We start from the raw sequence: 12,656 nt of genomic DNA, 5'->3' as shown, positions 1-12,656 counted from the left end.
CCACCATACCCCTCCATGAATATTGAGCACAATATCTTTCCACAAACTGCCCTGATCAAAGCAATTTTTGAATTCAGGGAGTTTTATCATTCAACTGGCCCTAGGCAACAAAATGTTGTTATCGGTGGCAAGAAATACTGGAATGCACCCCAAATTCTTATACTCTAGTGAACATGCTCTGGCCTGGTTAGATAGGGTTTCTTGCCTGGCCCACAGATAATTAACGTTTCAAAATAGTATAACAAGTAAGTGAAACAACATAGAATCCAAATTAAGAAACTAAAACATCAGCTTTGTATACATTTAAAAGTTGCTTGCTATTACAACTATCACAAATACAGTAGAAATTAGGACATTGCCATCTGCTTGCCAACAAAAATTAAAGAGTTTTAAATTTTGATCTGCGGTCCCTTTCATGGCACGGGGGGTACTTTGCAAACATTTTTATCTTCATTTCTTATGTACTGAACACAGGAAAAGTCTGTGTATTAAGATTTTATATGTTATCACCACAAACAGTGTCTTAAGTGATAAGATGACTAGTCAGAACAAAACAGAAAATAAAACATCCTCACCTGTCATCTGAGATACTGTGACCCAAAACAACCTGCCCAAGATCACTAACTTCAAATTAGGGAGGCTGTTGCTTCCTGTATCTCAAACTCAATGCTATCTGCACCATGAATGAAAATGCTTCCACAACGTTTTCCTCTCCTATCTCCAACCAGACCATCCTAAGATGCAAGTTACAAAACCAGAAGCAGATATTCTAAGCAAAGTCCCCCTGCAACCACCCAGAATGGTTGCTTAAGTTGCTTATTGCATAAATAATTAAAAGTTCTTAGATCAAAGTAGAGATTACTATAATGAATTTAGCTGGAAGGGAATGCAGTCTTCTGCAACAAGCATTGTGTGTCTGCTACCTCAGCAGTTATACGTAGTGCAGCATCTTTCATGGCAAATTTATTCACCATTTACTTTGATAGTCACAAGGTAAGGCTGAAGAGTAACAATTATACAAGACCATTGAAAGGTATATAAAGTCCGCTTTCATGATAAGTCTTTACTCTGACCACAAAAGCAACAGCCATCCTTTTCTGCCTGAGCTACCCTATCCCTCAATTCAACCCAGGTCATTTTCAGAATTGCTTCAGAAAATCTCAGCATGAAATGGCTACCCTGAGAATTATTTGAGAGCCAAATTAACCTTGTTATAGCAGGCAAGTATAATTTGGTCATAGTCCACAAATAACTTGCTAGTACAGAAAAGGCTGATAAGCAACTTTTCAAACATGCAGACATATATTTAAAAAGTTTACAAATCCAAGCTAGTTTGTATCTATGGCTGTTTGGCAGGCACAAAAAGATAGGGCAAAAAATCCAATAATTAGGATTTGTTGTCGGGCATAGCGAGGTGGAAACAATCCAAGAACTGAGAACAAGGAACCTGGATGAAGTCCAGGGGAAACACTGTAACATAGGAAAGGAACTGTGATGAAACAGTGTAGCATCAGTTAACCAGAGTCAAAAACTAGGATGGGCATTAATGGTGAACAAACAGAACCTGAGGGGCAAGTTTTATAATTCTGTTTTTGCCTTGGGTTTAATTTCCAGGGAAATAACGCAAACAACTTCAGATGAGCTTGTTAAAAGTATAAAGACAAAGTTCAAATGCAGCCCTTCAACACAAAGAACAGAACAAATTCAGATTTTGATGGATCGTTTGGAATTCTTTCATATATCAGTTTAAGCATTGCCTGCCCTTGATTGGATCATTCAGCTTCCTTTCCAACCAATGTACAAGGAACATGGTCCAGAGTCAATGTAGCATAGCTAATGCACATCAGCTGGAGGCATGATGCACTGACTGGCAAAGCCAACGTAATAAATCTACTTAACACGCAGAGGCAACTTAATGCATTGCCAAGTTTGTGTTTCTAAAAGTAGATTATTTTGCCTACTATATTCCCATTTAGCAGTTAGTCAATCATTTTATTAGCTGGATCTACTGAAATGCCAGAAGGGGCCTTCTCCCTAAGGTCAGAAGATTCTGCTGTTTTGAGAACCATCAAAAATATAAGGCAGAGGCACCTTCCAAGAGCGGAGAACGCAGTCACAGAAGGTGGGCTCTGCCTAATTTGGGGGATTCCTCCTCCCCCAAGCCCACTCCATTCATGAAGGTTCCCTGATCCTGGGAGGGTAGGCAGAGGGTTGCTGGGAAGGGATGTGGCAAAAAAGTCATTCCCTTCTACCAGTGTTTCTCTGGATCCAACCCTATAGCAGAGACAAGACTGATGACCTAATATTGAGCCCTACATGCTTGCTGTGTATAAATTTTCAATCAAGTATGTGAATGGACATAATTCTCTGCAGGTACCTAATAAAATTATGCAAGCATTATGTCATCTTAATTTTCCTCTTAATTTTTTTTAGCAACTAAGCACTCTTAAAACTCTATGAACTATAATAGCACAGACCAATTCAGTTTCTATGGGTGTTAGCCAATGGGCAGTATCCAACTAAACAGTTCCACAAGCAAAGCACCTTTGGCTGTACAGTTGTACCTCCGTCTGAGAACAGTCCTGTTAACGAACGATTCAGGCAACACACTCTACAAAACCGGAAGTAGGTGTTCCAGCTAGCGAACTTTGTCCCGGAAGATGAACGGAAGCTGACTGGTGGAAGGGCACCGGTGGCAGGAAGTCTCATTGGGGAAAGTGCGCCTCAGTTTAAGAACGTTTTTGGTGTACTTCCAGAACAGTTTGTAAAAGAAGGTACCACTGTACAATATAACTTCTCCTCCTGCTCCTCAAACACACCCTATAGTTCTCATTTCATTCATGAAAACTACTACCTACTGATTACAAAACCAGTAATCAGAATAGTACTATTATCCTGGGGTAGTCTGAATACATGTACTTGAAACGCTCAGAACGTAACGTTGATCACTCCAGAGATTCTAATCAGCTCCACAATAAGTCCTCCACAATGTTTACTACACAATCTGTAAGTAGCTGCAGGCAAATGGCATGCAATTAAATAACATCTCTCCTTTTCTTCTTCATGTCAGGCACACTTTTATACCTTTGAAAATTCCTCAGGGTCCTTTATGTCCAGTGAACGAGCAGCAAATTCCAACAGTTCTTCAGAGTTCTCCAGGGCATTACTACATTGGCTAAGTTGATTCTAGGAAAATAACAGAAAGCTGTTCAGTAAGCCAGTCAATAGCAGGAGTTATTAAGAGAACACAGGGCTGTCTTCTCTCCACCCACCCAAAAATTCCAGATGCCCATTACTGGCAAATGGATGAGGCCCTTATGGAACACATGCTAAAGAAGGCCTCAAGTTCAATCCTTGGCATATTTAGCATAGAGTGTAAACATAAAATATTAGCATGAAACACGATAAAAAAACACTAACATGCAGTATTGGGGGGGAAAACCTTTCTGGCAGAGGAAAATTAGATAGAGTCCTCTCTGTGGAACTCAGCCCCCTCAGGCCTCTGCAATCAGTTGTACACCCACACAGGTTTATTCCCCACCCACCCCATAAACGTATGAACATAAAAAGACACTCCCGGCTGAGTACTATGTACTTTGGCACGCCAAGTTCAAGGTAACACAGCTATTTATCTTAGCCTATGAAGAGTGAGGCTCAATAAAAGGTGTGATCTACTCCAGGAAGTGCACCAAGTGTAGGCTGGAGAAGTGGCTCTTAATTCTGAAGAAGTGAATTCTAGAATGCCTGTTCTTGAGTTTGCACAGTTTTAGATCCCAGAGTCTTTACTCCCTTATGTTGTGCTGGATATGCGACTATAAGGTTCAGGGGGCGTCACAGGCTATTAGGTGACAATATAGGCATACAATATTTTTTTTTAAAAAATGATATTTATTACTTTTACAAGAGTTTAAACGCTTACAAAAAAGAAAAAAAAGAAAAAACAATACATTACAATACAAAGACTAAACTAACAAAACAAAAATTTAAAAACACATCAAAGAAAAAAAGAAAAAAAGAAAAAAGAGAAATTTCGCTATCTTATCTTTCTTTCACATATTTCCACAACCTCCTCACACCTTTCTTTTGTATTCCAAAAAAAAAAAAAAAAGGATAGGCATACGATATTAAGGTTCCATGTCATGTTGCTCAATACAACAGTACAGTATTAAGGTTTCCAACTACCTGAGTCTTGGCCATTCACGAAGCAGAGTTCTCTTTCCTTGCTTACTGTATTGCATGGTGAGATTACCAGATATTTTACTATCTAACCCAGGGGGGTCCAACTCATGGCCCACGAGGACTTTTTTGGTGCCCTCAGCAACATTCAAGAAAAATCATATTGAAAGCTTGGGGGGGGGGGAGTGTCATGCATTGTTACCGAAAGTGCATAAATCTGTTTATACATTAAACTTGTTTAAGAATTTAAAGGATTATATTTAAATATACCATTAATAGATTTAATTAAATATATTAATTGTGTATATTAAATAATATTAAATATATCGCAAACATTTTAATTTACAACGCGGAAATTTAATTCAGTGTGGCCTATGAATTATGTGTCAAAGTTTTCTTGCAGCTGATGTTGGGACTGCCCTGATCTAACCAGATGCTGTTGGTGTGTTTCAATATTTCAAATATATTCATCACTGGAGAGACAGGTCAGCTGCTGTATCTGTATTGTCAAAAGCCACATGTGCACCAGTGATTTAAGAGGTGAAGTTATTTGACAGCAACTGGTACACCAAGATTCTGAATTATACCAAAATTCCATGATCAAGTTGAACTAACGTTGTATACATTTAGCACGTTTTACTATGTGATAAGCTTTCAGCTGTCAAAAGAAGGTAGAATTCTTTCAAGGAACAGGGTGAAAGAATCAGCTACGGTGACTAACACAGCCATGGAAGCACAACTGTGGATACTTGCAAACCATGAAAAATTTTGCTCTACCAGGAACAGCTGGGATAATTCAGTTGGAAGAGCATTAGACTCAATCTCAGGGTTGTGGGTTTGAGCCCTGCACTGGGCAAAAGATTCCTGCATTGCAATGGGCTGGACTAGATGATCCTTGTGGTCCCTTCCAATTCTAATATTTGATGATTCTTAGCTGGTACAAGCACATTCCAGTCCTCCTTTGGTATGAGGCTTCACAGATTGCCAGGATTAAGTCAGATGCCATGTTTCCAATACAGTGGTACCTTGGGTTAAGTACTTAATTTGTTCCGGAGGTCTGTACTTAACCTGAAACTGTTCTTAACCTGAAGCACCACTTTAACTAATGGGGCCTCCTGCTGCCGCCGCGCTGCCGGAGCCTGATTTCTGTTCTTATCCTGAAGCAAAGTTCTTAACCTGAGGTACTATTTCTGGACTCCAATATGCTTTTTCCAAAAAGTTCTAAGCAGTTTCTTTTGTTTTCTGCCTTTTGTGGTTTGTCACATATTTTATTGAAACATGGGAAATGAATATTTTAGTAAGACGAATAAAAATAGTTAAGGAAATCTAGACAACTAAGCATCTGAATCAATTTGCTCCCAAAATTAAACATTACACGGAGCAGATTGAAGATAACTACCTCCCTGGATAGGTTACATGTGTAAAACTCAACTCAAAGAACAGAACTGGATGCAATCAAATTGTCTCATATCAAACTCTTAAAGCATAAGTGCTAATCAGAAGTCTGGAAAGAGCAACTGCTTTTCATATATGAAAACTGAACTGTGCAAGCTATCCAAGCCTACTGGCTTCTATTTCATTTAATTAATGTGCTGACAAAGGGGTTTTAAGCACGTTTGCTACAGAGAAAGGCTTTATACAATCTAATACTGGCAACTTAGTGTTGTTGGCTGCTTTGGTCACTGCTGTATTTTCCTTCAAGGATAATGCGGCATCAGCCAAAATAATTTGATTGAGATGGTAAAAATATGTGTATAAACCATGTACATTCAAACAGAAAACATTCTGCACACTATGCCTATTAGCTAGCATTTTCCTTCATTTTTTAATTCTGCCACAAAGCTTGAATTCAGAGTCCTGTATTGTAGCCCAGCAACTAAAGAAACAAGAGTTACGCATTCTTGCTGCCTACATGTAGCTGACAAGTCTTTCATACAAGGCACACAGGGCCAAACCTGAATGTCAATTTTTAAGTTTGCTCTCTGCGCTTGTTGGTAGAAATAAAAACTCCAGGAGTCTAATAGGAAGAGGCATGCACCAAGGCACGTGAAGTGATCCAGGAATTCAAAAGAACTGAGAGGCGTTGTGTTGTCATTTGCATGTCAACATTCAAAATGCAACCTACTTTTACAGAAGTACTACGGAGAAGGTTGGGACAAGTGCAAAGCGACTGAAATGCTTGCACAAGCTTACAGAATTTAAAGTGTTTTAGAAAGCAAACTTGTGTAATGAATATTAGAATGATGTTGGATTGAAGTTAAGTGGTTTTTAGCAGTAATGTTATAATGATGTGCAAAAATGGATTGTTAACAGGTGATAATCTAAAGTTATAATATATTAAGATTAAAGATGAGGATAAAAACAAAGAGGGAAAGGATTTGCTGAACCAACTAATTGAACTGGATACAAAAAAGGGAGGTGTGAGGAGGTCTGGGGAACAAGCAAATGAAAGATAAGATACGGAAAGATTGAATTGTTTTTAACTGTTTTTACTTTGTATTTTTTCTTTTTCTTTTTTCTTTTTGTAACATTTTGAAAACTTTAATAAAAATCTTTTTTTTTAAAAAAGAAAGCAAACTTGTGCTGCATGTAAAGCTAATTAAGTGACAGTCTACTAATTTAATTAGCCGACATTTCCCTATCCTGACAGAGCTTGAGAGTTCTACTACAAAATCATCAGAAACCTAATTACCTGAAGTTCTTGGGTTTTATGAGCTTGTTCTTGCTTGATACTAGTTGACATGCTCTCCTTCATCTCGTCGAGTATTGCATATAAGCCATCAAACTCCTCATCCAACTCAGCAATTACATTGGAAGAATTAGCCTGTAAACAAAATTTCAGTTATGAGTTGTGCTGTCAGATTTCGTCACAAACTATAAAATGTAATAAGCATCATAGAACTTTGTTCTTATCACAATAGCCTATTTCCATTTCCTTAATATAATAAAAAAAATTATCAATACATATAATAATATGCATAGGCTTGCCCTTTTTCTTTAGTCATCCCGGCCCAAAGAAATCACTATCACACTTGGGTCCCCGGCTGTTGTTGAACTACAACACCCATCATCCCTAGCTAGCAGGACCAGGGATGGTGGGAGTTGTAGTCCAACGACAGCTGGGAAGCCACTTGACTTAGCAGTATTATTGAATTAATTTATTTTGACACATTTTCATACACACACACACACACACACACACACACACACACACACAGCGAGAGAGAGAGATTTTAGTAAGAGGCATTTAAATTTAATTTAAAATTTTCTGAACTGCTTGATATAAAAGGAAAAACTTGGTGCTTGCTCCAATAATACAATTGCCTCATTTACACATGTAGCGCATTTGTATCCTCTTGCCCTTCTTTAAGGGGCTTTGGGAAGTGTGCATGGGGTTATCCTCAGATATAACCACAGAACTGTAGAGTTGGAAGGGACACTCAATGGTCATCAAGTCCAACCCCTGCAATGCAGGAAACCTTTTTGCCCAATGTGGGACTTGAACCCATGGCCCTGAGACTAAGATTCTTGTGCTCTACCAACTGAGCAAGGCTGGGAAAAGATTTGAAGCCACTTTACCCCAGTTTAAGAGCAACGCAACAACCACCATAGAAAAAAATACTTTCATGTGAGGCGTGCTGACAGTGCAGCTCACTGGCTTCAAAGAATGAGGATGTGTACCCATGAACAAACTCACATGACTTGCACAGCTATTATCTAGGTTTGGCCCTTGGCCTATATGGTTTGCAATTGCAGTATTAAAGAAAACGACACTGTTTAGAGAAGCCCTTTCAGCTTTGAACGTAATGAGCTCTACAACCTACCTGTACACCTTTTAAAGTGTGATTTAGAGTTTCAATGAAGTTTTGGATTTCATCATTTTTGTGGGCCAATGTGGAGATAATCCTCTGCAGAGCTTCCTGGAATTAGAAGAGTAAATTTAATTAATATATGCAAGGTCATATTACGTTGGTGTATATACCCTTCTTGCTTCTGTACTGTGCTTTTGTACTGTACAAGCTTGTAACTAAAATAATTTCATTTGGTTACATTTATTGTTTGTAATGTTTAACAAAAACAATAATAATGGCAAAAACTGTTTACTTATGCAGCAACACTGGTGAGGTCAGACAGACTTGCATGTTTAATAGCAAGTGGCTTAATAGCTACCATAGTCAGGTGTAATTGGAACCAATACTATTCCGAGTTATTGACTTATTTGTTTTTTGCAAATGATTCAGTCAAGACCTTTTTTAATTTAAAAACATTTATAAACTGCATAATATTTTTAAAACACTCTAAGCACCATAGAACACAAAAATGTATTATTAGAAAAAATGTAGCACATAACTAGTAATATAAAGGCATATAAACACAAAAGCAAGAATTCAGTGAATTCAGACAAAGAAAGAGAGGGACCAATATTAAGCATCAGGGAAAGCCTGGAGCAACCTGATGTGCTTTTACAAGACTTCTGAAGCAACTGACAGTTGTTGCTGCATGTATGTTGGAGACAAGGGAATTCCACAATACAGTGGCAACTGTGGAAGATGGCCATTTTTGGGTCACTGGCAGATTATATCCTATAGGGTGCAGAACCACTAGCACAATTTCCCCAGATGATCTAAGTGATAATACAGGTCTATATACCTCTTAATGGGACGCGGGTGGCGCTGTGGGTAAAAGCCTCAGCGCCTAGGGCTTGCCGATCGAAAGGTCGGCGGTTCGAATCCCCGTGGTGGGGTGCGCTCCTGCTGCTCGGTCCCAGCGCCTGCCAACCTAGCAGTTCGAAAGCACCACCGGGTGCAAGTAGATAAATAGGGACCGCTTACTGGCAGGAAGGTAAACGGCGTTTCCGTGTGCTGCGCTGGCTCGCCAGATGCAGCTTCGTCACGCTGGCCACGTGACCCGGAAGTGTCTCCGGACAGCGCTGGCCCCCGGCCTCTTGAGTGAGATGGGCGCACAACCCCAGAGTCTGTCAAGACTGGCCCGTACGGGCAGGGGTACCTTTACCTTTACCTATATACCTCTTAGGTTAAGCCTTAGATCCTATAAGCATAACTGTCAGTTTGTGCAAGTCAGAACACGCTCATCTGTTCTTATTTGGATTTATTAGAACCCATTTAGTCTTACAACATAGAAATAGTTTTATATCCATATAGAGAGAAGCAATAGCTTATTTGAGGGCAAAGATTTCTATTTGAAAGGTGCCAAGACAGTTCATTGCACAGTCAACTCCTAAAATACAAACATACCATGTTGTGTTATTTTCACTTACCAACTGTCTCACCCTAAACAAGGTTTGAGAATGAAGCTTAAATTAGAAGATGAACTTCATCAAATGAAAGTAGACAATGAAGAACAACTTTTAAATTTCAGTGCTGGTTTACTGTGAAAAACAGATGGAAACCCTACACTTAAGTGCTACTTAAGCAGCAAGTGTGGTAATTTGTCATTTTCATATATGTAGTAAAACAAATTTTTATAACAAAATGTACTGCATTATAAGCATATAGTTCTTATTCTCTTAAACAGATCCAGCAATATTTTACTAGCTAGATTAGCACTGAAGTTATGTGTTCTAAATACAAGAAGCCATAAGTTAAGAGTGTCCAGTTCCCTCTTGACAGTTTGAGAAGAAAGCGATTACCTCTGGATGTATCTACTACTACTCATGCATTATGCTAGTAAGAGAACCAAGAAATTCATTTGAAAAACCAGACATCATCCTCTGTACATGGGACCACTCTAGGTTCTAATTCTAATTATTCATACTAAATATTAACCAAGGCTTAAAATTAATCCATATATTCATGATCACTTCCAGAACAAAAAACTAGAGTTGTAGCCAATTTCGACATTAACTGGAATACAGAAACAACTAATACTTTTACAGTATAGAAAGTCATGCAGCTACTATCAGACAGCAACTCACTTGATGTAACTATGCTTTTACCTGGGCAATTCCCAAGTTACATCCTCTTCCGGTGGTCTGATGGTAGCATATTTCTTCCTCTAGATGCACACATTTAACCTTGCTCAACTTGCTTTATACTGAATTATTAATAGGAGTTTCTTCTGTTGCCTAGCACCCTGTCCTACTTTATCAGGTCAGTATATTCACATATAAACATCAGATTTAAAAAGATTTTGTAGGCTTATATATGCAATGGTCTCCTTCACTGTGCAACTCAACTCTCAAAATCTACCCCACACAGCTATATATAGTTATTTGTCTCATAAAGCCTCTGGGTCAAAGGGAATCAGAATAGACATTTAATGTACTGTGTGTTTCCAAGACTATCATACAAATAGTTCATTCCTTTCTAAATTACAGTTTGATGATGTATCAAGTATAAATGGATTAGCAATTGAGTATTTTTTCTTTATCCCAAAGTATCGGGCTCTCTTCCACCTCTTGATCTAAGACAATAACCATAAATTCTGCACTCTCTGTGCATATTGCACTCTTTGTTGGCCAAACACAGCAACAGCTAGGAAACATGTTTTATTTAAATACATAATCACTACAAGATCTACTATGATGTGTGGTTAAGTATGTTACACCATAGGTAGGAAGGAAACAGCATCCTATACAGAGCCTAGCAGCACAGGAATCTTAACCTTTTTCTATGACTTTAAAAGGATGGTGCCACTTTGAGATGTGGTGTTTTCTCCTGTGTACAAGGTAGAGTAGTCAACCCTACAATTACTCTACTGGATACACAGTCATGATCAATCAAGAGAGCGAAAATAAAGCCAGTGCTGTATAGTTGAGCAAGTATTAGGAAGAATCCAGTTTTAGAGGTTTCATGTGAACTGTCTAAATATTCATAGGGTAGGTTATGAAGTGATCCACATATATTCCCCAGCCTATGATGTCTAATGGTTGAAGGCAACATAAACAGATTCATTTACCAGAAAGGTTGCTGACATATCTAACGGCTCTTTCCCCTACTTCCCCCTTTCCTTCTTGAAGACGCAGAGTAAAGCATCTCAGAACTGAATGGTTCAGAACTAAACAAAATTAGACAATTAGATGTTTCAGGAGTCATCCCCCTGCCAATCCAGTCTACATCCACTTTCTCTTTCCAACGAACTTCAAGCAGCATATATTAAGTTCTTAATACAAAGCAAATCCCTGTAGTACAAATAGAATGCAAATAAATTTAGAGTAGTTGTTCATACTACAGAGCAAACCGATGTGGGAATAGAGAGGATGTCAACCACCCATTTTTCCAGCCACCAAAATTCACTTGAACATTTGAAAATTCTTACCCTCCTCTTCAGCTAAAAGGCTCCCAGAGTGGCTTAGATAGATCAATTGCAAGACAATACGTATTTACTGTATTTTTTGCACCATAACACTCACTTTTTTCCTCCTAAAAAGGAAGGGGAAATGTCTGTGCGTGTTATGGAGGGAATGCCTAGGGGTGGCATGCCTACGGATTTTCCTCCACTAAAAACTACGTGCGTGTTATGGTCAGGTGCGTGTTATAGAGCGAAAAATACGATAACTTATGTGCTTTAAAACACTGCTTAAATAATCTGCACAAAACACTAGTAACCCTTTGGTGTGTCCTTTCACCGGAAGTCTATATAGCCCCCCTTTGGTGACCTTTAGGGGGATTTTAACGATATTCATTCTGGTCTGCCTTTGGTTAATGTTAGTTCACCCTGTATGCTTTTACCTGAGGCTGTATCTGCTGCTATTCCAATTTAACTATTTGTTGTTTTAATGTTTCATGTATTGAATTTTTACTGTTTTTAAGGTCTGTTTTGTATTTTAAAGTGTGCTGTTACTTCCTTTGAGAGGACTTTTACCCTAAAAAGTAAACTAAAATTCTATCCAATAAAGAGACAGCCAGCTGTTTAGAGTACACATGTCCTACTTGGGATTCACTTACCCCCCAAATAAGAATGTTATCCTCATTATACGTTGTATGTTTGAGAAGATTTATCTGTAATGAGGTTACAGCCAATTATCAGTGCAAATCCAACATTCCGGGTTTAAGTTTACAATACCTTGTTAACCCACAGATTTCAAGTCATGCATCCATATATGAATGTTTTGGTTACACAGCCTCAGTACAGCTACAGCCTGCATTTCTTGCCAACGGTTTAAATGAAATGCAAGGTGAATGGCCCTTACTGCAGGACAGAACATATGAGTGGAATGCTTGGGAAATTAGAGAAAGTCCTATTTAATATTAAAAAGTGTTTAACAAGTACTTTAAGGCAGGGGTTGTCAATACCGGCCCCTGCAAATGTTTTGGAATACAACTAAGACTCAGACTCAGTCAACACATCTGATGATGAGGAACGATGGGAGTTGTAGTTCAACAACATCTAGAGGGCAACACATTAGCTACTTCTGCTTTAAGGTCATAAATTAATTCATACGAGAAGTGAAATTAGAACCAGTACTTCCTATCTCGTGGCTCATTTTCTTACCCAGTATATTAAAATAACAGGTCAAA

The 12,656-nt window shown here is 38.5% G+C and overlaps 2 protein-coding genes across 4 annotated transcripts in view; both read right to left on the bottom strand.

The window, feature by feature from the left end:
• Positions 1-12,656, bottom strand: part of FKTN (fukutin) — a 49,876-nt gene that overhangs the window by 33,828 nt on the left and 3,392 nt on the right. The window lies entirely within an intron of this gene.
• Positions 1-12,656, bottom strand: part of FSD1L (fibronectin type III and SPRY domain containing 1 like) — a 34,325-nt gene that overhangs the window by 19,887 nt on the left and 1,782 nt on the right. For all 3 annotated transcript variants that reach the window (XM_053372118.1, XM_053372119.1, XM_053372120.1), the window contains exons 2-4: positions 8,001-8,096; positions 6,869-7,000; positions 3,085-3,186 (exon numbers count right to left, since the gene is read on the bottom strand). In XM_053372118.1, the coding sequence (XP_053228093.1) occupies positions 3,085-3,186; positions 6,869-7,000; positions 8,001-8,096 (330 nt within the window). The remainder of the gene's footprint in view (positions 1-3,084; positions 3,187-6,868; positions 7,001-8,000; positions 8,097-12,656) is intronic.

The sequence above is a fragment of the Podarcis raffonei genome, chromosome 17, assembly GCF_027172205.1.
Source record: "Podarcis raffonei isolate rPodRaf1 chromosome 17, rPodRaf1.pri, whole genome shotgun sequence".
Classification (NCBI taxonomy): domain Eukaryota; kingdom Metazoa; phylum Chordata; class Lepidosauria; order Squamata; family Lacertidae; genus Podarcis; species Podarcis raffonei.
This window is presented reverse-complemented; position numbering and strand designations above follow the sequence as displayed.